Genomic DNA, 27,331 nt, shown 5'->3' with positions numbered 1-27,331 from the left:
GTTTTAGACCATTTTGAGCATTTCGACAAAAAATTTTCACACAAAACATCAAAGTGTGCAGAATAGCTTCAAATCGCATTTGGAGACGTTTTAGACCATTTTGTGATTTTCGAAAAAACTTGTTAACATAAAAACACCAAAGTGCTAAGAATAGCTTCAAATCGCATTTGGAGACATTTTAGACCATTTTGTTATTTTCGAAAAAACTTGTTAACATAAAAACACCAAAGTGCTTAGAATAGCTTCAAATCGCATTTGGAGACGTTTTAGACCATTTTGTGATTTTCGAAAAAACTTGGTTACAGAAAAACATCAAAGTGCTTAAAATCTCATTATAAACTGTTTTAGACCATTTTGAGCAATTCGATAAAACTTTTCACACAAAAACATCAAAGAGCACAAAATAGCTTAATATCGTATTTAAAAACGTTTTAGACCATTTTGAGCATTTCGACAAAAAATTTTCACACAAAACATCAAAGTGTGCAGAATAGCTTCAAATCGCATTTGGAGACGTTTTAGACCATTTTGTGATTTTCGAAAAAACTTGTTAACATAAAAACACCAAAGTGCTAAGAATAGCTTCAAATCGCATTTGGAGACATTTTAGACCATTTTGTTATTTTCGAAAAAACTTGTTAACATAAAAACACCAAAGTGCTTAGAATAGCTTCAAATCGCATTTGGAGACGTTTTAGACCATTTTGTGATTTTCGAAAAAACTTGGTTACAGAAAAACATCAAAGTGCATAAAATCTCATTATAAACTGTTTTAGACCATTTTGAGCAATTCGATAAAACTTTTCACACAAAAACATCAAAGAGCACAAAATAGCTTAATATCGTATTTAAAAACGTTTTAGACCATTTTGAGCATTTCGACTAAAATTGTTCACACAAAACATCAAAGTATGCAGAATAGCTTCAAATCGCATTTGGAGACGTTTTAGACCATTTTGTGATTTTCGAAAAAACTTGTTAACATAAAAACACCAAAGTGCTAAGAATAGCTTCAAATCGCATTTTGAGACATTTTAGACCATTTTGTTTTTTTCGAAAAAACTTGTTAACATAAAAACACCAAAGTGCTTAGAATAGCTTCAAATCGCATTTGGAGACGTTTTAGACCATTTTGTGATTTTCGAAAAAACTTGGTTACAGAAAAACATCAAAGTGCCTAAAATCTCATTAGAAACCGTTTTAGACCATTTTGAGCAATTCGATAAAACTTTACACACAAAAACATCAAAGAGCACAAAATAGCTTAATATCGTATTTAAAAACGTTTTAGACCATTTTGAGCATTTCGACAAAAATATTTCAAAAAAACATCAAAGTGCTTAGAATAGCTTCAAATCGCATTTGGAGACGTTTTAGACCATTTTGTGATTTTCGAAAAAACTTGGTTACACAAAAACATCAAAGTGCTTAAAATCTCATTATAAACCGTTTTAGACCATTTTGAGCAATTCGATAAAACTTTTCACACAAAAACATCAAAGAGCACAAAATAGCCTAATATCGTATTTAAAAACGTTTTAGACCATTTTGAGCATTTCGACAAAAATTGTTCACACAAAACATCAAAGTGTGCAGAATAGCTACAAATCGCATTTGGAGACGTTTTAGACCATTTTGTGATTTTCGAAAAAACTTGTTAACATAAAAACACCTAAGTGCTAAGAATAGCTTCAAATCGCATTTTGAGACATTTTAGACCATTTTGTTTTTTTCGAAAAAACTTGTTAACATAAAAACACCAAAGTGTGCAGAATAGCTTCAAATCGCATTTGGAGACGTTTTAGACCATTTTGTGATTTTCGAACAAACTTGGTTACATAAAAACATCAAAGTGCTTAAAATCTCATTAGAAACCGTTTTAGACCATTTTGAGCAATTCGATAAAACTTTTCACACAAAAACATCAAAGAGCACAAAATAGCTTAATATCGTATTTAAAAACGTTTTAGACCATTTTGAGCATTTCGACAAAAATATTTCACAAAAAACATCAAAGTGCTTAGAATAGCTTCAAATCGCATTTGGAGACGTTTTAGACCATTTTGTGATTTTCGAAAAAACTTGGTTACACAAAAACATCAAAGTGCTTAAAATCTCATTATAAACCGTTTTAGACCATTTTGAGCAATTCGATAAAACTTTTCACACAAAATCATCAAAGAGCACAAAATAGCTTAATATCGTATTTAAAAACGTTTTAGACCATTTTGAGCATTTCGACATAAATTTTTCCCACAAAACATCAAAGTGTGCAGAATAGCTTCAAATCGCATTTGGAGACGTTTTAGACCATTTTGTGATTTTCGAAAAAACTTGTTAACATAAAAACACCAAAGTGCTAAGAATAGCTTCAAATCGCATTTGGAGACATTTTAGACCATTTTGTTATTTTCGAAAAAACTTGTTAACATAAAAACACCAAAGTGCTTAGAATAGCTTCAAATCGCATTTGGAGACGTTTTAGACCATTTTGTGATTTTCGAAAAAACTTGGTTACAGAAAAACATCAAAGTGCTTAAAATCTAATTAGAAACCGTTTTAGACCATTTTGAGCAATTCGATAAAACTTTTCACACAAAAACATCAAAGAGCACAAAATAGCTTAATATCGTATTTAAAAACGTTTTAGACCATTTTGTGATTTTCGAAAAAACTTGTTAACATAAAAACACCAAAGTGATTAGAATAGCATCAAATCGAATTTGGAGACGCTTTAGACCATTTGGGTGATTTTCGAAAAAACTTGTTAACATAAAAACATCAAAGTGCTTAAAATCTCATTAGAAACCGTTTTAGACCATTTTGAGCAATTCGATAAAACTTTTCACACAAAAACATCAAAGAGCACAAAATAGCTTAATATCGTATTTAAAAACGTTTTAGACCATTTTGAGCATTTCGACATAAATTTTTCACACAAAACATCAAAGTGTGCAGAATAGCTTCAAATCGCATTTGGAGACGTTTTAGACCATTTTGTGATTTTCGAAAAAACATGTTAACATAAAAACACCAAAGTGCTAAGAATAGCTTCAAATCGCATTTGGAGACGTTTTAGACCATTTTGTGATTTTCGAAAAAACTTGGTTACACAAAAACATCAAAGTGCTTAAAATCTCATTATAAACCGTTTTAGACCATTTTGAGCAATTCGATAAAACTTTTCACACAAAAACATCAAAGAGCACAAAATAGCTTAATATCGTATTTAAAAACGTTTTAGACCATTTTGTGATTTTCGAAAGAACTTGTTAACATAAAAACACCAAAGTGCTTAGAATAGCTTCAAATCGCATTTGGAGACGTTTTAGACCATTTTGTGATTTTCGAAAAAACTTGGTTACACCAAAACCTCAAAGTGCTTAAAATCTCATTATAAACCGTTTTAGACCATTTTGAGCAATTCGATAAAACTTTCACACAAAAACATCAAAGAGCACAAAATAGCTTAATTTCGTATTTAAAAACGTTTTAGACCATTTTGAGCATTTCGACAAAAATTTTTCACAAAAAACATCAAAGTGTGCAGAATAGCTTAAAATCGCATTTGGAGACGTTTTAGACCATTTTGTGATTTTCGAAAAAACTTGTTAACATAAAAACACCAAAGTGCTAAGAATAGCTTCAAATCGCATTTGGAGACATTTTAGACCATTTTGTTACTTTCGAAAAAACTTGTTAACATAAAAACACCAAAGTGCTTAGAATAGCTTCAAATCGCATTTGGAGACGTTTTAGACCATTTTTGTGATCTTCGAAAAAACTTGGTTACAGAAAAACATGAAAGTGCTTAAAATCTCATTAGAAACCGTTTTAGACCATTTTGAGCAATTCGATAAAACTTTTCACACAAAAACATCAAAGAGCACAAAATAGCTTAATATCGTATTTAAAAACGTTTTAGACCATTTTGAGCATTTCGACGAAAATATTTCAAAAAAACATCAAAGTGCTTAGAATAGCTTCAAATCGCATTTGGAGACGTTTTAGACCATTTTGTGATTTTCGAAAAAACTTGTTAACATAAAAACACCAAAGTGCTTAGAATAGCTTCAAATCGCATTTGGAGACGTTTTAGACCATTTTGTGATTTTCGAAAAAACTTGGTTACACAAAAACATCAAAGTGCTTAAAATCTCATTATAAACCGTTTTAGACCATTTTGAGCAATACGATAAAACTTTTCACACAAAAACATCAAAGAGCACAAAATAGCTTAATATCGTATTTATAAACGTTTTAGACCATTTTGAGCATTTCGACAAAAATTTTTCACACAAAACATCAAAGTGTGCAGAATAGCTTCAAATCGCATTTGGAGACGTTTTAGACCATTTTGTGATTTTCGAAAAAACTTGTTAACATAAAAACACCAAATAGGCTATGGGGCATGAGCCAAAAAGAGGCCTAGAAAACGAATTTCGTGATCTCCTAACGGGGGGGAGGAAGATATTCACACAGTTTATAGTTAATGATTAGGTTAACACAAATTCAGCCGATCCCGCTTCCAAAAGTTACGCAATAAGTGTAATTTTAGGTGTAAAAAAATCGAATTTCTCAACATAAAGAAATACATAGAAATAGCGCCCTCTATTTGGTATATTTTCTGTTAGTACTGGATAAAATACAATGTTCCATTGGAATAACTTATATCTTTCTTCACATTTAACATTCAATATTTTTATCATAATTTTGAGATTAATATTGCAGTCCGTGTAAGAAATATATCTGTTAGTAAACATTAATTAATATTTATTTAAGCACACTGAAAGGAAGATGCATTTTTCAATCTTTATAATTCATGACTATGATGTCACAAAATATTTATTAATATTATCTCTCCTATTGCAACTTTTTGTTTTCATTGGATTCATAACATAACAATTATAATCAGTTAGTAACAAATAAATGAAATTATTAAAGCAAAGTTTCTTATAATACTCCTGTGTTTTAATTTTGCTTATCATCTCATAGGTTCTTTACTTTATACTTTCTCATGGTTCATCCGTTATGTTTATAAAATAGTTAAGTTACAAAATAGTTTAATCTAAATTTTCATATTATAGGCCTATTACATAACAACCATGTACACCAAGTCTTGAAAAAATTTAAACATTAAGGTAGAAAGTTTCTTATTATACTCCTGTGTCTTAATATTGCTTATCATCTCATGGGTTCTTTATTTTATACTTTCTCATGGTTCATCCGTTACGTTACAAAATAGTTAAGTTACAAAATACTTTAATCTAAATTTACAAATTATAGGCCTATTACATAACAACCATGTACACCAAGTAAAATGAACATTAAGTAAACCATAAATTACACTTAAACTATACTAAAAAGTTCTTCCTTCTCAAATTCATCTCCCTCTTCCTCATCATCGCTATCCTCTCCATCAATTTAAAAAACATCTGAAAATTGTTATAGTTTTTGCACGAGCATAATTCTGTACAAGAGAATCCTAAGGATACACAGCATTTTTTATTTGCAACCTCTTCATTGCATTTTGACTTTTACATGAGCAGGATGACAATTTTTAAGAATGCTGTGTAGAGCAGGTTGTTTCTCCATCCAGTCAATTACGAGTTTATTATCGGCCATCTTCCACCCATTTCCAACAGGAAATGGAGCATTTTGTTGTTGAATAAAACTAGCTTTGTGAATTAAAGCTTGATAATTGGCACTCTGAATATGTTTATATAAAGCATCTTTGTTGGGTGGAATCATAATTTCAGCTCTTACATTCATTGAGAACATTGCATTCATTCATTGACAGATTGGTTCTTGTGACCATACAGCCTACATACAAATGTTTCTAGATCACAAAGTAATTCATCTGAAAGTTCGCTGGTAGATGCATAAATTGGAGTTTTCCATTACGAGTTTCATTGCCTTGACTTTACCGTTCCCAAAAAAAGCGCTGATTGAATCGCATCCTGTGAAGCAATGTAGCAATTAATGCACTTGAAACATCATTTCAAATATGTTCCTGAATAGACTGCAGATGAATTGTTCGGAGATTAGCATCTTTTCCAGTATTGAAATATAGGTGAGAGCCATGCAGACTTTTGCAAAATGCCAATCAAATAATAAAAACATCAGTGTCAGGGCTGATTATAACAATATCTTTACCACCATGGTCTGCAGCATACTTCGCATGCAGAAACATTCTGGTGTCTGCCTCTTCTTGATTAGAACTTTTCCATTTGATTCTGAAATAGAATGGCATAATGTACCATGAGTTATGAATACATTTATTCTCTTGAGGTGATCTGCTTCACATATGCTCCATATGTGAAAGAAGAACTTGATTAGCTATTCCTTGTTGTAGCTATCAGATAAAAATGTTTTCCACTGTTTTGGAATTTGCTGTTCGGCTTTTGATATTTTAATGACTTCGTTCAGCATTTTTTATACTGTTTGTGTAATTGCTACATGTGATCGCAGAATTCTCCTTCGTTTAGTAACAGGTTCTGCTGTTGACTCTTCTGTTGATTCTAATCCTTGAAATTCTTCTGTAAAAAAATAAGAATACTAATTAATATTTATGATTCTAAATGTTTGTGTAATAAATATAATAATATAATCAGTTCAGTATCATCTATACACTATTTAATATTGCAGTACAAGAATTCAAATAATGTCTCAAATAACAACATAAAACATCAGGTTGGTCCATTCTGTCCTTGCCTGAGGCTACTTGCCAAGGTTTGCATGCATTACCACATTGAATAAAATGCAAATGTTTTTTCCCAAGATGGAGGTACCATCAAACTAGATCCACTACACAATAACACTGGGGCCACCCCAAGCTAGGCCTAATTCATATTGTAATTATGGGTTCATTTTATGTTGGCCCAGATATTAAAAAAAATTATATACCAGGCCTAGCCCACGTAGGCTTAATATATATTAAAAAAATAAACTCTGCAGACTACCCACCGCCAACCTACCTAGGCCTACCTGCCAGGCTTTTTTTAGTATTTTGGCGAGCAAGGCAGATATGAACTAGGCCTAGGGGCCTAGCTAGGCCTATCACTAAAACAAATACTAGGCCTAAAAAAATAAGGAAAAAAATGTACCCTCTTCATTGTTGGATGAATTAACATTGTCTATTTCATATTTTCTTACTCGCCTTTGTTTGCTACGATCAGTAAAATATTGATAGCATCTTTTTATGACATCCAGCGTCGCCAGGAATTGGTAACTATACTATTAGTGTTGGTAAGCTCTCAATATCATCACAAGGTCAAGGATTTGAGGCTACAAAACTCCTTTTGATTGCCGCTTAGATTGCACCAAATTTTTGTACACATTAAAAAAGTTTTCCATTTGGTATTGTCCCAGAATTAGATGTATTGTGACAATAACAACGTTTTTTATCATCAGAAGATGACATCTTCCTGCTCAGCTCCAGAAGAACACCACATGTTTGTTTACGATCGTCTAGTAGCCGTATCCCGCTGTGTAAGGGAATCTGATTGGACAGTTTCTGTTGCACAGCTCCATGAGTTAAAAGACAAATTTTTTGATTGGTCAATTGTGCGACCTGTACTGACCTACAAAAATCTTCTATATCGCAATAAAATACATATAAAAACAAACATATTTTGTTGACGCGTAAAATTTACAAGCGGGATCGGCCAGTTTAAGGTTATCTATATTTTTGTTATAATTGTCATAGCAATTTTATTCTCCCCCCCGATAGGAGATCACGAAATGAAACGATAGAAGGCCATGCCCCATAGCCTAAAAGTGCTTAGAATAGCTTCAAATCGCATTTGGAGACGTTTTAGACCATTTTGTGATTTTCGAAAAAACTTGTTAACATAAAAACACCAAAGTGATTAGAATAGCATCAAATCGAATTTAGAGACGCTTTAGACCATTTGGGTGATTTTCGAAAAAACTTGTTAACATAAAAACATCAAAGTGCTTAAAATCTCATTAGAAACCGTTTTAGACCATTTTGAGCAATTCGATAAAACTTTTCACACAAAAACATCAAAGAGCACAAAATAGCTTAATATCGTATTTAAAAACGTTTTAGACCATTTTGAGCATTTCGACAAAAATTTTTCACACAAAACATCAAAGTGTGCAGAATAGCTTCAAATCGCATTTGGAGACGAAAAAACATGTTAACATAAAAACACCAAAGTGCTTAGAATAGCTTCAAATCGCATTTGGAGACGTTTTAGACCATTTTGTGATTTTCGAAAAAACTTGGTTACAGAAAAACATCAAAGTGCTTAAAATCTCATTAGAAACCGTTTTAGACCATTTTGAGCAATTCGATAAAACTTTTCACACAAAAACATCAAAGAGCACAAAATAGCTTAATATCGTATTTAAAAACGTTTTAGACCATTTTGTGATTTTCGAAAAAACTTGTTAACATAAAAACACCAAAGTGCTTAGAATAGCTTCAAATCGCATTTGGAGACGTTTTAGACCATTTTGTGATTTTCGAAAAAACTTGGTTACACAAAAACATCAAAGTGCTTAAAATCTCATTATAAACCGTTTTAGACCATTTTGAGCAATTCGATAAAACTTTTCACACAAAAACATCAAAGAGCACAAAATAGCTTAATATCGTATTTAAAAACGTTTTAGACCATTTTGTGATTTTCGAAAGAACTTGTTAACATAAAAACACCAAAGTCCTTAGAATAGCTTCAAATCGCATTTGGAGACGTTTTAGACCATTTTGTGATTTTCGAAAAAACTTGGTTACAGAAAAACATCAAAGTGGTTAAAATCTCATTAGAAACCGTTTTAGACCATTTTGAGCAATTCGATAAAACTTTTCACACAAAAACATCAAAGAGCACAAAATAGCTTAATATCGTATTTAAAAACGTTTTAGACCATTTTGAGCATTTCGACAAAAATTGTTCACAAAAAACATCAAAGTGTACAGAATAGCTTCAAATCGCATTTGGAGACGTTTTAGACCATTTTGTGATTTTGGAACAAACTTGTTAACATAAAAACACCAAAGTGCTTAGAATAGCTTCAAATCGCATTTGGAGACGTTTTAGACCATTTTGTGATTTTCGAAAAAAACTTGGTTACAGAAAAACTTCAAAGTTCTTAAAATCTCATTAGAAACCGTTTTAGACCATTTTGAGCAATTCGATAAAACTTTTCACACAAAAACATCAAAGAGCACAAAATAGCTTAATATCGTATTTAAAAACGTTTTAGACCATTTTGAGCATTTCGACAAAAATTTTTCACAAAAAACATCAAAGTGTACAGAATAGCTTCAAATCGCATTTGGAGACGTTTTAGACCATTTTGTGATTTTCGAAAATACTTGTTAACATAAAAACACCAAAGTGCTTAGAATAGCTTCAAATCGCATTTGGAGACGTTTTAGACCATTTTGTGATTTTCGAAAAAACTTGGTTACACAAAAACATCAAAGTGCTTAAAATCTCATTATAAACCGTTTTAGACCATTTTGAGGATTTCGATAAAACTTTTCACACAAAAACATCAAAGAGCACAAAAGAGCTTAATATCGTATTTAAAAACGTTTTAGACCATTTTGTGATTTTCGAAAAAACTTGTTAACATAAAAACACCAAAGTGCTTAGAATAGCTTCAAATCGCATTTGGAGACGTTTTAGACCATTTTGTGATTTTCGAAAAAACTTGGTTACAGAAAAACATCAAAGTGCTTAAAATCTCATTAGAAACTGTTTTAGACTATTTTGAGCAATTCGATAAAACTTTTCACGCAAAACATCAAAGAGCACAAAATAGCTTAATATCGTATTTAAAAACGGTTTAGACCATTTTGAGCATTTCGACAAAAAATTTTCACACAAAACATCAAAGTGTGCAGAATAGCTTCAAATCGCATTTGGAGACGTTTTAGACCATTTTGTGATTTTCGAAAAAACTTGGTTACAGAAAAACATCAAAGTGCTTAAAATCTCATTAGAAACCGTTTTAGACCATTTTGAGCAATTCGATAAAACTTTTCACACAAAAACATCAAAGAGCACAAAATAGCTTAATATCGTATTTAAAAACGTTTTAGACCATTTTGAGCATTTCGACAAAAATTTATCACAAAAAACATCAAAGTGTACAGAATAGCTTTAAATCGCATTTGGAGACGTTTTAGACCATTTTGTGATTTTCGAAAAAACTTGTTAACATAAAAACACCAAAGTGCTTAGAATAGCTTCAAATCGCATTTGGAGACGTTTTAGACCATTTTGTGATTTTCAAAAAAACTTGGTTACACAAAAACATCAAAGTGCTTAAAATCTCATTATAAACCGTTTTAGACCATTTTGAGCAATTCGATAAAACTTTTCACACAAAAACATCAAAGAGCACAAAATAGCTTAATATCGTATTTAAAAACGTTTTAGACCATTTTGAGCATTTCGACAAAAATTGTTCACACAAAACACCAAAGTGCTAAGAATAACTTCAAATCTCATTTAGAGACGTTATAGACCTATTTGTGATTTTCGAAAAAACTTGTTAACATAAAAACACCAAAGTGTTAGAATAGCTTCAAATCGCATTTGGAGACGTTTTAGACCATTTTGTGATTTTCGAAAAAACTTGTTAACATAAAAACACCAAAGTGATTAGAATAGCATCAAATCGAATTTGGAGACGCTTTAGACCATTTGGGTGATTTTCGAAAAAACTTGTTAACATAAAAACATCAAAGTGCTTAATATCTCATTAGAAACCGTTTTAGACCATTTTGAGCAATTCGATAAAACTTTTCACACAAAAACATCAAAGAGCACAAAATAGCTTAATATCGTATTTAAAAACGTTTTAGACCATTTTGAGCATTTCGACAAAAATTTTTCACAAAAAACATCAAAGTGTACAGAATAGCTTCAAATCGCATTTGGAGACGTTTTAGACCATTTTGTGATTTTCGAAAAAACTTGGTTACACAAAAACATCAAAGTGCTTAAAATCTCATTATAAACCGTTTTAAACCATTTTGAGCAATTCGATAAAACTTTTCACACAAAAACATCAAAGAGCACAAAATAGCTTAATATCGTATTTAAAAACGTTTTAGACCATTTTGAGCATTTCAACAAAAATTTTTCACACAAAACATCAAAGTGTGCAGAATAGCTTCAATTCGCATTTGGAGACGTTTTAGACCATTTTGTGATTTTCGAAAAAACTTGGTTACAGAAAAACATCAAAGTGCTTAAAATCTCATTAGAAACCGTTTTAGACCATTTTGAGCAATTCGATAAAACTTTTCACACAAAAACATCAAAGAGCACAAAATAGCTTAATATCGTATTTAAAAACGTTTTAGACCATTTTGAGCATTTCGACAAAAAAATTTTCACAAAAAACATCAAAGTGTACAGAATAGCTTCAAATCGCATTTGGAGACGTTTTAGACCATTTTGTGATTTTCGAAAAAACTTGTTTACACAAAAACATCAAAGTGCTTAAAATCTCATTATAAACCGTTTTAGACCATTTTGAGCAATTCGATAAAACTTTTCACACAAAAACATCAAAGAGCACAAAATAGCTTAATATCGTATTTAAAAACGTTTTAGACCATTTTGAGCATTTCAACAAAAATTTTTCACACAAAACATCAAAGTGTGCAGAATAGCTTCAAATCGCATTTGGAGACGTTTTAGACCATTTTGTGATTTTCGAAAAAACTTGTTAACATAAAAACACCAAAGTGCTAAGAATAGCTTCAAATCGCATTTGGAGACATTTTCGACCATTTTGTTATTTTCGAAAAAACTTGTTACACATAAAAACACCAAAGTGCTTAGAATAGCTTCAAATCGCATTTGGAGACGTTTTAGACCATTTTGTGATTTTCGAACAAACTTGGTTACAGAAAAACATCAAAGTGCTTAAAATCTCATTAGAAACCGTTTTAGACCATTTTGAGCAATTCGATAAAACTTTTCACACAAAAACATCAAAGAGCACAAAATAGCTTAATATCGTATTTAAAAACGTTTTAGACCATTTTGAGCATTTCGACAAAAATTTTTCACACAAAACATCAAAGTGTGCAGAATAGCTTCAAATCGCATTTGGAGACGTTTTAGACCATTTTGTGATTTTCGAAAAAACTTGTTAACATAAAAACACCAAAGTGCTAAGAATAGCTTCAAATCGCATTTGGAGACATTTTAGACCATTTTGTTATTTTCGAAAAAACTTGTTAACATAAAAATACCAAAGTGCTTAGAATAGCTTCAAATCGAATTTGGAGACGTTTTAGACCATTTGTGACCCGATCTGGCAAAACCCTACTTTTGTCGGAAATATTCATTTTGTATTTTTTTATATATTTGGATTATTTGAATCATAAGCTTTGTAGTGGTGTTTATTTCATAAAAATTGAGTAAATATTTAAAAAGTTATTACATTTTAAAAACTTACAAATCATTCAATTAGTTTACGAGAAAATCGCGTTTGAAGTTTGCAATGAAATTCTTTTTGATACGCGCTGAAAACTCACTCCGTAGCAACGCGGTATTTTGGTCTAAGGCACAATGACGTCATACCAGGAAGTGTGTGCGATATAATAGCAGCGTGCACATCATAGTCAATTTGACTGATTTCAGACGCCGTTTTAACCTATTTAGTCACTCGAATTAACTATTTTGCACTATTGAAAAACAGCATTATAACGTCAAGCTTATTTTAACTGGTTTCGGAGGTGTTTACGATATCAACAGCGAAAAACCAAGCAGGCCTAGCTAGGCCTATTCAGATTTTCGCCGTCATCGCCTGTACCCTACTGATGGGTGTTCATCAGGCCGTGTATGGCAGCGGTGCATCGACATTGGGGCTGGCGTTAGTAGTAAACTAGCCTAGACAAGTTTGGCGCCTTGCAGAGCACAGCTTGCTAGCTACTTACATTGTATTGACGATTTAATACATTTGTTTGTTTTATAACTTGGAAGATTCGCTGTAATGTTTGGACTTGAATCCAATGAGTTTAAAAAACATTTAAGATGAAAGGACTGGACAATAAATTAAATAAATAATTAAGAGCCGATTGGATATATAAAATGTATAAAGAAAATTATTTATTGACAATAAAGCTAGGCCCAGTAGTAGTAGGCCTACAACCATAATAAAATAAGGCCTATAGCCCAAAAAAATATAGAAAATACAATTGAATTTACACAGCTGTTCCATCATGTAATAAATATTAATAAAAGTCAAGCGCCCTCAATATTAGCAGACGACGCTCGAGCAACGGCGCAAATTATGATTTTCGCTATCGATCGTATTTTCGCGAGATCGATAGCTATTTTTTTCACCTTGTAGTACTTATTAGTTTAATAATTCTTAACATACTGTTTTTGTTCAATATTAAATTCATTTGGTTAAAACATAAACATGTTATTGTTTGACCACGCTTAAAATATAAAAAAATCTTATAAAGCAGATTTTAATCACATTTAGTACAGTACATGAAACCAGGAAATACTATGGCTAGCGCTACAAATAGTAAACAAACGTAAGTGAACAAAAATGATCGTATTATTTTACTGTTTTTGTTTAAATGTAATTTTTTGTAGATAAACAGCAAATATTATGTAAAACAAAATGTGTATATGATTCAATTGAGCAAAGGTTTAAATAGAGTTGCTGGTTAGAAACCTGGTAAAATCCCGTAATGTGCAACCCTTTTTTATACGATCAGCGTATCGGCGATTTCAGCGGAGCGCTCAGGCCTAGGTGATGACCGCGACAAGAGCGGTATAGGTGGGGGCCTAGGATGACGCTAGGCCCAACGCTAGAAAATTTGATATTTACTATTATTAAAACATAGTTATTTGTTTTTTTCTAGGCCTACAGTTTGGCATTATTTATTGTTGACAAAATAAAATTATTATTTAGATTTTAGAATATTATAAATATAATTAAATATTAATAATACTACTAGCCTATATGCCTAGACCAGTCTGACAGTGTAGGCATGATAGTATATTATAGCATATAACTAATTAGTTATAACTAATAATACGAAACCCAACATTGCACTGTTGCGCCCAATTGTTTTTTTTTTAAATTCATAGATTGATGATATAATTTTTTTACAGGGAGGAGCAGTTTCATGAGAGGGCTATAGACTCCATCTGTCATTGCTGTGGTAAAAAAATTAAAGAAAATGAAAAAAAGTATAAAAGTGAGAATATGAAAATTCAACTACAAATAAATGACATACATTTTGAATGGATCTGTTCAACATGTCACTCAAAAGTTATTAAAGGACAGACCATATCACCATTTTTTCAATTAGCTAAATTACATACATCGAAATGCCTTGCTTGCTACTTATTGAGGCAGCAATTGAGACAAGGAAGACGGTTGAAACAATACAAGTTTCCGGATTCCCGTAACATTAGGGGAAATTTTGTATCGGCACAAAGCGAACTCGCTTTAAATCGCCAATATCATATTTTTGATGATGTTGATAATATATATGAATGCAATGTTTGTGGCAATCTACTTTCTGTTGACAGTATACAGACACCGTGTCAACATTTCTATTGCAATTTCTGCATACAGAAAGTCTTTAAGGCAGTTGGAAGAGGAGAAATTGAATGCTTCAGTTGTGACAACGTATTGACCCCTCACAACATTCAGTCAATTCCACCAATTGTGGAACAGTCCATATTAAAGGTGCCTCTAAAATGCACTAACTGCAATCTGAAGCTGGTGCTAGCTGAAACAGAAAGCCACTTTTGTAAATCTATAAAGGAACAAGCATTTGCAACGATTGTGAATGCTGTTAAAGAAATAAGTGCGACAACAAATCAAGTACATGTGTATCCAGCAGAACTAAAGAACATGGCACATGGCCTTGTGAGAAAAGAAATAGTTGATGGGAAAATGTCCCTCACAACTCAAGGACGAGTAAGTTTTACAGCCAACTTGATATAAATAAACACAAAGATGTACATTAAAAAACATTAATAAATTGTAATTCATAAATTTATTTTAATCAATGTACATATAAAAATATAACATGTATACAGTACTGTAGTAAATGAAAAAAAAACTCTTTATATACAGTAATAAAGTCTATACAAATATACAGGCTGGCAAATACAGTATATATTATATCATTTTATATTATAATTAATAGTAATGATGAATATATTTATGTTTTTCAAATTCAGCCACTAAAACTTGTCACCGAGACAATAGCCTCACCACCACCAGCCATTCCAATCAATTTCGTTTATCCCCAAATGGATGCCAAAAAATGCCTAGCAGTGATGAACAAATGCAGAATAAACTGGAGTCAACAACGGGCACTGCGGAGGTATGTAAATTATAATAGTTATAATAATTGTTATCCAAACTAATGATAACCCAGCCAGTAAGTAAATGCAGTATTTTCTTTTTCAGATTCTGTCCAGGTTTATTTGCATCAGAGCGCAAAATGCGAATATGTCAAGAAGAGATTGTAGGCGATTACCTAAGAAAATCCTTAGAATACATGTTTCTAAAGAGAGACTGTGCTACCTCTATCGGAGGGCTGGTGCTAGAAGAGGTAGCAGTCGTACGACTAACAAAGATTAAAGAACTTGTATACGACTACTTGAATAAATATGACATGTAGGTTTTTCATAGGATTAATTTTTCAATTGTATTTATTTAAATCCATAAAATAAAAAACACATTTAGTTTTGAAAGGATAAAATACATAAATTACAAAAATGTCTTGCTTTCTACACTACATTTTTATAATTATATGCTATTTTAGGTCAGATGAACTCACCTTCAATAGGCCTAATGACGAGATCTTTATCAAATTTGGTGGTGATAAGGGTGGTGACACCACCAAATTCGAATTGCAAATTTGTGGTTTGGAAAAGCCGAACGCCCTGCAGAACATCATCGTGATTCTGATATTTCAAGCCCCAGACCTTACCATCAACATAGAAAAGGGACTAAACTTAGTGATCGATGAGGTCATGGAATTAGATGGAAGTCAGTGGGTCTCACCCAAAACAAAGAGGTAATGTACAGTATAGCAGAACAATTAATCCAAAATATATAGGTGATGGTATAATTGTTATAAAACCTAGTGTATGTTATGGTTATAATTTACTCATATTGCAGAACTCATAACATCAGGCTCTTTTGTTTTGGGGACTACGACTTTTTATCCCGAATATATGGACTGGTTGGCCCCAATGGTGAGTAAATAATTGCGAGTTAATAAATATTTAATTGTATTGTTGAAACTTCCTTGGACAATTTTTTGTTATGGGATTTTCATGTGCTGTATAATTTAGAATTTTAAAAAACTATACTTTAAATCCCTGCTAAAAATATTAAGTATTGCCTTTTTATTTTTTTATTAAAATGCATCTTTAACTAAGATGTTTTAGCTGTGTTTTTCCTATAGGCAAATACAGTTGCATCTACTGCTATTGCAACCAGGATGATATAAAGCAAAACAGGGCACCTCAGAGCAGCAGATGCCTGAAATCGTATAATCGCGATTTTAAGTCATTTGTAGACCATGGCCAAGACATAAAGAAAAGCAAGCTGGTGTCAAATAGTGTAATTAGACCTTACATGGTCAACATTGAGTTAAACAGGGTAAGCGAATTAGTCGTTAGTTGAACAGTTAAATAGAATTTTAGTTATGACATTTTGCAACAGTGAGTTTTGATTTGCATGTCCTCTAATCGACACAACATGTACAGTATAATAAATCCATTTTTTAGCTGGTTGAAGCATCAACCTATTTGATGCATGTGCAAAGTGTTGACATGGTGGACATGCAAATTGTTTAAAAATTAAAACAAAAAAATAACAATCATAATATAGCATGCATACCTTTGTTTGTAATTAATTCCAAGTATTAAAATTATATTTTCCAGGTATCCATTCCAGCTTTGCACATATCGCTTGGTCTATTTAAAAAAATGTATGACATGCTGGAAAAGGACATACATAACCTGGACCTCATCATTTTTAATATGAGACAGGATGCATCCAATCAAATATATGAGGGTGAATTGCCAGAACCAGAAATTTAAATCTGTTGCCATCTTCCTTTGTAAATGCTTGACTAAATAAATTTAAAATCTATTATTCCAGGTGAATTTTTACCAGACTTTGACAAAAAAGTAGCTGAAGCCACATCCAATCGAAACTCTTGTGCAGAAAAAATTAAGTCTTTGGATGCAGAAATTGATGAGTTGCGCAACCAACTCTCGTTGTCACTTGTTCAACGTGAATATAATGCGGATACCATTTCACAGCTTGGACACCATTTCACAGCTTGGACACCAGATCAATCTAAAAGATCAAGAAGTTAAAGACTTGGTAAATATAAATACAATGTAGTTAATTAAAATGGATTCAATTAAACGCTTTTAATACACATTTTATATTTCCTAATAGCGTACTTCATTAAACAGCGACCTAAAATTTGGAACTGGACCTCTTGCGACGCAAATGGATGAAATTCTACGGAAAAACAAAATTCCTCGCCAACAATACCATGGAAAGAGTTTTGTTGGAAATCATGTATATAGAGCCTGTAAAGTAAGTGTTTACATTGTCATAGAAGATTGATTAATAATAATAATTTCAAAATACAATGCTCCTTCAATCATTATTTGGAATTAGTCAAGTTCAATTATTATATAACTGATATTGAAAGAATGTGAAAATGCCAGTGATTTTTATCTTTCCTGATGTGCTTGTGTTTCTAAGTTTCACTTACCTTGGTAAAAGGCTTCCTACTTTCTAGGAGTTTTATCAGATAATCAATATTGTTTTGAAAACACTTGCCGATGTTGCCATTTTGTTGTTGTTTCAGTTTAATATAATAGACAAACTTATGGATGGAGTTGAAGTTACACTCAAGCAACAACTAAATCACTGCCCTGAACACTGCAAGAATCTGTTGAAGATCAAGATACAGAAGATACGTCAATCATTTACACCTGTGTTTAACACATTCAGTAAAGTACATGCCTGCATAAACCATACTAGATGTATTGATGATGCAGAAATTGATGGATATGGTAAGCTAACAAAAATGCTTTATTATTGGCAATTTATATTACAAAATTGTACACGAATTTATCGTAACAAATTTTCATTTATAACTAATTAAACTTCAATACAGAAAATGCAATAAACAAGTTCTCAAAAGAGTACAGACGAATAGCACCAGGGGTCATACAACCCAAGCTCCACATGCTGGAACATCATGCCATTCCATTCATGAGGGAGTGGGGAGTCGGAATAGGTCTTTTATCAGAACAAGGAGGAGAGCTCATACACGCGGAATTCAATCGACGTAAAAGGGCTGTTTATGGGATCCGCAGCAATTTGGACCAATTGATGTCGATGATGACATCACATTTAGTGTTCACTTCACCTGAAATTCAGCATGAAGTTACCCAACCTAAGAAATGCAGGAAAGATGAAGAATGATGTGTGTATGACAATGAATTAGAAGTTGAATGTAAAAAAATGTAATACCTGTCATAATAATAGAATATTAGAATATACAGTATATATTATTACTGTAACACCCTAAATAATATGGTTAATATTATCTTGGATAGTTACAGTATTATTATATATTTGTACAAATATTCATGACAAGAATCAAATAGTAGTTTGTTTTTTAATTGCACTTTATAATTAATATACATACTAACCATTCAGTGATAATACGATTAATACTGTTATGTTAATGTTGCAGTTGACCATTTTCTTTCATCTCTGACATGGGCTGTCCTTGATGAGATGTCGGTTAATGCAGTGCATTTTTAATCGCTAATGTTCACGTTAGCTGTTAACATTTAATTTGTTATTACATGATCATCATAGCGAATTGATACTGTAGAAAATAATAATAACAAAAATGTTAATTATCATTAATGATAAATTGTACTGTATCAACAGCATGCACTTCTAGAAAATTGAACATGACAATGAATTAGAAGTTGATGTAAAAAAATGTAATACCTGTCATAATAATAAAAAAATATATATAATAATATTATTAACATCCTAAATAATATGGTTAATATTATCTTGGATAGTTACAGTATTATTATATATTTGTACAAATATTCATGACAAGAATCAAATAGTTTGTTTTATTAAATTTGCACTTTATAATTAATATACATACTAACCATTCAGTGATAATACGATTAATACTGTTATGTTAACGTTGCAGTTGACCATTTTCTTTCATCTCTGACATGGGCTGTCCTTGATGAGGTCTCGGTTAATGAAGTATTTTTTGATGAGTGAAGAAAATAAACAATAAATTAATATGAATGCAAAAAAAATGTTGTAATTGGAAAATGTAAAATGTAATTTTCATGTTACATTACAATACAGTACTTAATAATTAATCGCTAATGTTCATTTTTCTGTTATCCGTTATGTTAGCTGTTAACTTTTAACTTGTTATTACATAATGGCTGCGAATTGATACTGTGGAAAATAATAATAATAAAAATGTTAATTATCATTAATGATAAATTGTACTGTATCAACAGCATGCACTTCTAGAAAATTGAACATGACAATGATAATGTCAGAAGTTGATGTAAAAAAATGTAATACCTGTCATAATGAATAAAATATATATAATATTATTATTAACATCCTAAATAATATGGTTAATATTATCTTGGATAGTTACAGTATCAAACAAGAATCAAATAGTTGTTTGTTTTTTTAATTGCACTTTGTATCTTATATTATTCTTATTCTATTAGTATTAAATTAGGTACACCAGTCATTAGGCCTATTTAAGTATTATTTGTGTATTATGTTAACATTGCATGGAAGAAATGTATTTAGGTAGCTAGCTAGGCTATAATACCGAACCAATTAAATAGGCCTACTACTAACTAGGCCTGGCTAGGCTAGGCCTAGGCCCTAGCTAGGCCTATGTAAAATAAAATGTTAGGCTAGGCCTAGCCTAGGCCTGAGCTTATTAGGCTAGGTAAAACATCATTATGTTCCGGTGATTTTAAACTTCCTTGGGTGATGATACAGAGTACTTTGCGCTTGAAATACACTGCAACTGGATTATCTAGGCCCACTATAATGGCTAGCCTTAGACCGAAAATATTCATATTGGCAAACGGCCATAATACAAATCTCAGCCAGCAACTCTCCTTATCTACCCTTTTAAAACACTCACAAGATAACTAACTATCAAACCATATCAATGACTACTACTTAAAAAATCAGTTTTAATATATACGGGCAAACAAAGTTACACCTACTTTATAATCTCTTCAAGATTGTTTGTAATGTTGTAGACTTGGCATTTTTGGCTTGACTTTTCGTTGAACACCTCTGTCCTCAATCACACGTGAGAAGACCATATCAACACATTTCCAGCTTCGTCGACAGTTGTTGTAATGAATATTCATATTTTATAAACCAGCTTGATCTTTACTTTATTTTTATTGGCTGTTTAATTACAGCCATTCTATGCCTGACCGGGTTTATTCTTTACACGTGGATTGTATACAACTGTTAACGCATTCTTAACTCCACAGTGCGTCGTTTAAACGTTGGTGGCGCCAGACTTAATTTGTATAGGTGGAACAGCTGTGTTTATGACGTGAATTGTTTTTGACTTGTCTATTTTACTATGAAATAAACAAATACAGGCTACAGCTATTGCAGAACACTTTACTTTGAATATTAAAATCGTTTTTATTCCAATTTACGACATGCTGTGTGTAAAATGAAAATAACCTCACAAAAATGTAAACTACTTTTTATTTCCGCGCGTAGAGCGTATAACATCTAGCGCGTTGACCAATAACGTTTGTTATTGCGATGATGCGCCATAGCAACACACGCAGTTCGCTGTTCCAGAAACTTCGAAGAACCGAATTTTCTTAAATTATGTCATAGTAAATCAAAGTTTTCATTGGTTCCTTCTTCAAACTCCGCCCTAAAACTTCCATATTTGGAATGTCAAATGGATGAGCTTTATTTTGATGTGTGACCTTTCAACATTGTGCAGCGAACTGGCGATCAAAATGTCGTCAAACTCTGCTCAACTCAACTGAATTTACGCAAAATTTTAGCGTAGATCGTGAATAAATTGTTAGGCTTGAGGAAAATACTTGTTTTTAAAACTCTCTTTTTTCAAAATTTTAATTAAATTTCGGGAGTTTAAATCAGGTAGACGTATTCTTAAATAGTGAAATATTTCGAAAATGCAAAAACATGTAATCTGCCAGGGTAGTCGATTTGGACGTATTTTGACTGATTACGTGAATTTTGAATTGCCGACAAAGAGAGGGTTTTGCGAGATCGGGTCACATTTTGTGATTTTCGAAAAAACTTGGTTACAGAAAAACATCAAAGTGCTTAAAATCTCATTAGAAACCGTTTTAGACCATTTTGAGCAATTCGATAAAACTTTTCACACAAAAACATCAAAGAGCACAAAATAGCTTAATATCGTATTTAAAAACGTTTTAGACCATTTTGAGCATTTCGACAAAAATTTTTCACACAAAACATCAAAGTGTGCATAATAGCTTCAAATCGCATTTGGAGACGTTTTAGACCATTTTGTGATTTTCGAAAAAACTTGTTAACATAAAAACACCAAAGTGCTTAGAATAGCTTCAAATCGCATTTGGAGACGTTTTAGACCATTTTGTGATTTTCGAAAAAACTTGGTTACACAAAAACATCAAAGTGCTTAAAATCACATTATAAACCGTTTTAGACCATTTTGAGGATTTCGATAAAACTTTTCACACAAAAACATCAAAGAGCACAAAAGAGCTTAATATCGTATTTAAAAACGTTTTAGACCATTTTGAGGATTTCGATAAAACTTTTCACACAAAAACATCAAAGTGTACAGAATAGCTTCAAATCGCATTTAGAGACGTTTTAGACCATTTTGTGATTTTCGAAAAAACTTGTTAACATAAAAACACCAAAGTACTTAGAATAGCTTCAAATCGCATTTGGAGACGTTTTAAACCATTTTGTGATTTTCGAAAAAACTTGTTAACATAAAAACACCAAAGTGCTTAGAATAGCTTCAAATCGAATTTGGAGACGTTTTAGACCATTTTGTGATTTTCGAAAAAACTTGGTTACACAAAAACATCAAAGTGCTTAAAATCACATTATAAACCGTTTTAGACCATTTTGAGGATTTCGATAAAACTTTTCACACAAAAACATCAAAGAGCACAAAATAGCTTAATATCGTATTTAAAAACGTTTTAGACCATTTTGAGCATTTCGACAAAAATTGTTCACACAAAACACCAAAGTGCTAAGAATAACTTCAAATCTCATTTAGAGACGTTATAGACCTATTTGTGATTTTCGAAAAAACTTGTTAACATAAAAACACCAAAGTGTTAGAATAGCTTCAAATCGCATTTGGAGACGTTTTAGACCATTTTGTGATTTTCGAAAAAACTTGTAAACATAAAAACACCAAAGTGATTAGAATAGCATCAAATCGAATTTGGAGACGCTTTAGACCATTTGGGTGATTTTCGAAAAAACTTGTTAACATAAAAACATCAAAGTGCTTAAAATCTCATTAGAAACCGTTTTAGACCATTTTGAGCAATTCGATAAAACTTTTCACACAAAAACATCAAAGAGCACAAAATAACTTAATATCGTATTTAAAAACGTTTTAGACCATTTTGAGCATTTCGACAAAAATTTTTCACACAAAACATCAAAGTGTGCAGAATAGCTTCAAATCGCATTTGGAGACGTTTTAGACCATTTTGTGATTTTCGAAAAAACTTGGTTACACAAAAACATCAAAGTGCTTAAAATCTCATTATAAACCGTTTTAGACCATTTTGAGCAATTCGATAAAACTTTTCACACAAAAACATCAAAGAGCACAAAATAGCTTAATATCGTATTTAAAAACGTTTTAGACCATTTTGAGCATTTCGACAAAAATTTTTCACATAAAACATCAAAGTGTGCAGAATAGCTTCAAATCGCATTTGGAGACGTTTTAGACCATTTTGTGATTTTCGAAAAAACTTGTTAACATAAAAACACCAAAGTGCTAAGAATAGCTTCAAATCGCATTTGGAGACATTTTAGACCATTTTGTTATTTTCGAAAAAACTTGTTAACATAAAAACACCAAAGTGCTTAGAATAGCTTCAAATCGCATTTGGAGACGTTTTAGACCATTTTTGTGATTTTCGAAAAAACTTGGTTACAGAAAAACATCAAAGTGCTTAAAATCTCATTAGAAACCGTTTTAGACCATTTTGAGCAATTCGATAAAACTTTTCACACAAAAACATCAAAGAGCACAAAATAGCTTAATATCGTATTTAAAAACGTTTTAGACCATTTTGAGCATTTCGACAAAAATTTTTCACACAAAACATCAAAGTGTGCAGAATAGCTTCAAATCGCATTTGGAGACGTTTTAGACCATTTTGTGATTTTCGAAAAAACTTGGTTACAGAAAAACATCAAAGTGCTTAAAATCTCATTAGAAACCGTTTTAGAGCATTTTGAGCAATTCGATAAAACTTTCACACAAAAACATCAAAGAGCACAAAATAGCTTAATATCGTATTTAAAAACGTTTTAGACCATTTTGAGCATTTCGACAAAAATTTTCACACAAAACATCAAAGTGTACAGAATAGCTTCAAATCGCATTTAGAGACGTTTTAGACCATTTTGTGATTTTAGAAAAAACTTGTTAACATAAAAACACCAAAGTGCTTAGAATAGCTTCAAATCGCATTTGGAGACGATTTAGACCATTTTGTGATTTTCGAAAAAACTTGGTTACACAAAAACATCAAAGTGCTTAAAATCTCATTATAAACTTGGTCTAAAACGTCTCCAAATGCGATTTGAAGCTATTCTTCACACTTTGATGTTTTGTGTGAAAAATTTTTGTCGAAATGCTGAAAATGGTCTAAAACGTTTTTAAATACGATATTAAGCTATTTTGTGCTCTTTGATGTTTTTGTGTGAAAAGTTTTATCGAAATGCTCAAAATGGTCTAAAACGGTTTCTAATAAGATTTTAAGCACTTTGATGTTTTTGTGTAACCAAGTTTTACGAAAATCACAAAATGGTCTAAAACATCTCCAAATGCGATTTGAAGCTATTCTAAGCACTTTGGTGTTTTTATGTTGACAAGTTTTTTCGAAAATCACAAAATGGTCTATAACGTCTCTAAATGAGATTTGAAGTTATTCTTAGCACTTTGGTGTTTTTATGTTAACAAGTTTTTTCGAAAATCACACAATGGTCTAAAACGCCTCTAAATGCGATTTGAAGCTATTCTGCACACTTTGATGTTTTGTGTGAAACATTTTTGTCGAAATTCTCAAAATGGTCAAAAACGTTTTTAAATACGATATTAAGCTATTTTGTGCTCTTTATTTTTTTGTGTGAAAAGTTTTATCGAAATGCTCAAAATGGTCTAAAACGGTTTCTAATAAGATTTTAAGCACTTTGATGTTTTTGTGTAACCAAGTTTTTTCGAAAATCACAAAATGGTCTAAAACGTCTCCAAATGCGATTTGAAGCTATTCTAAGCACTTTTGTGTTTTTATGTTGACAAGTTTTTTCGAAAATCACAAAATGGTCTATAACGTCTCTAAATGAGATTTGAAGTTATTCTTAGCACTTTGGTGTTTTTATGTTAACAAGTTTTTTCGAAAATCACACAATGGTCTAAAACGTCTCCAAATGCGATTTGAAGCTATTCTGTACACTTTGATGTTTTGTGTGAAAAATTTTTGTCGAAATGCTCAAAATGGTCTAAAACGTTTTTAAATACGATATTAAGCTATTTTGTGCTCTTTGATGTTTTTGTGAGAAAAGTTTTATCGAAATCCTCAAAATGGTCTAAAACGGTTTCTAATGTGATTTTAAGCACTTTGATGTTTTTGTGTAACCACGTTTTTTCGAAAATCACAAAATGGTCTAAAACGTCTCCAAATAAGATTTGAAGCTATTCTAAGCACTTTGATGTTTTTATGTTAACAAGTTTTTTCGAAAATCACAAAATGGTCTAAAACGTTTTTAAATACGATATTAAGCTATTTTGTGCTCTTTGATGTTTTTGTGTGAAAAGGTTTATCGAATTGCTCAAAATGGTCTAAAACGGTTTATAATGAGATTTTAAGCACTTTGATGTTTTTGTGTAACCAAGTTTTTTCGAAAATTACAAAATGGTCTAAAACGTCTCCAAATGCGATTTGAAGCACTTTGGTGTTTTTATGTTAACAAGTTTTTTCGAAAATCACAAAATGGTCTAAAACGTCTCCAAATGCGATTTGAAGCTATTCTGTACACTTTGATGTTTTTTGTGAAAAATTTTTGTCGAAATGCTCAAAATGGTCTAAAAAGTTTTTAAATACGATATTAAGCTATTTTGTGCTCTTTGATGTTTTTGTGTGAAAAGTTTTATCGAATTGCTCAAAATGGTCTAAAACGGTTTCTAATGAGATTTTAAGCACTTTGATGTTTTTCTGTAACCACGTTTTTTCGAAAATCACAAAATGGTCTAAAACGTCTCCAAATGCGATTTGAAGCTATTCTAAGCACTTTGGTGTTTTTATGTCAACAAGTTTTTTCGAAAATCACAAAATGGTCTAAAACGTTTCCAAATGCTATTTGAAGCTATTTTGTGCTCTTTGATGTTTTTGTGTGAAAAGTTTTATCGAATTGCTCAAAATGGTCTAAAACGGTTTCTAAGGAGATTTTAAGCACTTTGATGTTTTTCTGTAACCAAGTTTTTTCGAAAATCACAAAATGGTCTAAAACGTCTCCAAATGCGATTTGAAGCTATTCTAAGCACTTTGGTGTTTTTATGTTAACATGTTTTTTCGAAAATCACAAAATGGTCTAAAACGTCTCCAAATGCGATTTGAAGCTATTCTGCACACGTTGATGTTTTGTGTGAAAAATTTTTGTCGAAATGCTCAAAATGGTCTAAAACGTTTTTAAATACGATATTAAGCTATTTTGTGCTCTTTGATGTTTTTGTGTGAAAAGTTTTATCGAATTGCTCAAAATGGTCTAAAACGGTTTCTAATGAGATTTTAAGCACTTTGATGTTTTTCTGTAACCAAGTTTTTTCGAAAATCACAAAATGGTCAAAAACGTCTTCAAATGCGATTTAAAGCTATTCTATGCACTTTGGTGTTTTTATGTTGACAAGTTTTTATCGAAAATCACAAATGGTCTAAAACGTCTCCAAATGCGATTTAAAGCTATTCTAAGCAGTTTGGTGTTTTTATGTTGACAAATTTTTTCGAAAATCACAAAATGGTCTAAAACGTCTCCAAATGCGATTTGAAGCTATTCTAAGCACTTTGGTGTTTTTATGGTAACAAGTTTTTTCGAAAATCACAAAATGGTCTAAAACGCCTCCAAATGCGATTTGAAGCTATTCTTCACACTTTGATGTTTTGTGTGAAAAATTTTTGTCGAAATGCTGAAAATGGTCTAAAACGTTTTTAAATACGATATTAAGCTATTTTGTGCTCTTTGATGTTTTTGTGTGAAAAGTTTTATCGAAATGCTCAAAATGGTCTAAAACGGTTTCTAATAAGATTTTAAGCACTTTGATGTTTTTGTGTAACCAAGTTTTACGAAAATCACAAAATGGTCTATAACGTCTCTAAATGAGATTTGAAGCTATTCTAAGCACTTTGGTGTTTTTATGTTGACAAGTTTTTTCGAAAATCACACAATGGTCTAAAACGCCTATAAATGCGATTTGAAGCTATTCTGCACACTTTGATGTTTTGTGTGAAACATTTTTGTCGAAATTCTCAAAATGGTCAAAAACGTTTTTAAATACGATATTAAGCTATTTTGTGCTCTTTATTTTTTTGTGTGAAAAGTTTTATCGAAATGCTCAAAATGGTCTAAAACGGTTTCTAATAAGATTTTAAGCACTTTGATGTTTTTGTGTAACCAAGTTTTTTCGAAAATCACAAAATGGTCTAAAACGTCTCCAAATGCGATTTGAAGCTATTCTAAGCACTTTTGTGTTTTTATGTTGACAAGTTTTTTCGAAAATCACAAAATGGTCTATAACGTCTCTAAATGAGATTTGAAGTTATTCTTAGCACTTTGGTGTTTTTATGTTAACAAGTTTTTTCGAAAATCACACAATGGTCTAAAACGTCTCTAAATGCGATTTGAAGCTATTCTGTACACTTTGATGTTTTGTGTGAAAAATTTTTGTCGAAATGCTCAAAATGGTCTAAAA

General features: G+C 31.4%; 1 protein-coding gene across 1 annotated transcript; it reads left to right on the top strand.

The window, feature by feature from the left end:
- Positions 1-14,354: 14,354 nt before the first annotated feature.
- LOC144845639 (uncharacterized) lies at positions 14,355-17,378 on the top strand. Its single transcript, XM_078703073.1, has 8 exons — positions 14,355-14,417; positions 14,605-14,952; positions 15,419-15,660; positions 15,809-16,063; positions 16,168-16,244; positions 16,457-16,653; positions 16,938-17,070; positions 17,158-17,378. Exons 1-8 carry the CDS (start codon positions 14,355-14,357, stop codon positions 17,376-17,378), a joined length of 1,536 nt encoding a protein of 511 aa, XP_078559199.1.
- Positions 17,379-27,331: the final 9,953 nt, after the last annotated feature.

Source organism: Antedon bifida, chromosome 6, assembly GCF_963402885.1.
Source record: "Antedon bifida chromosome 6, ecAntBifi1.1, whole genome shotgun sequence".
In the NCBI taxonomy this organism is placed as follows: domain Eukaryota; kingdom Metazoa; phylum Echinodermata; class Crinoidea; order Comatulida; family Antedonidae; genus Antedon; species Antedon bifida.
The sequence above is the reverse complement of the archived record's forward strand: the minus strand, read 5'-3'. Positions and strand labels throughout refer to the sequence as shown.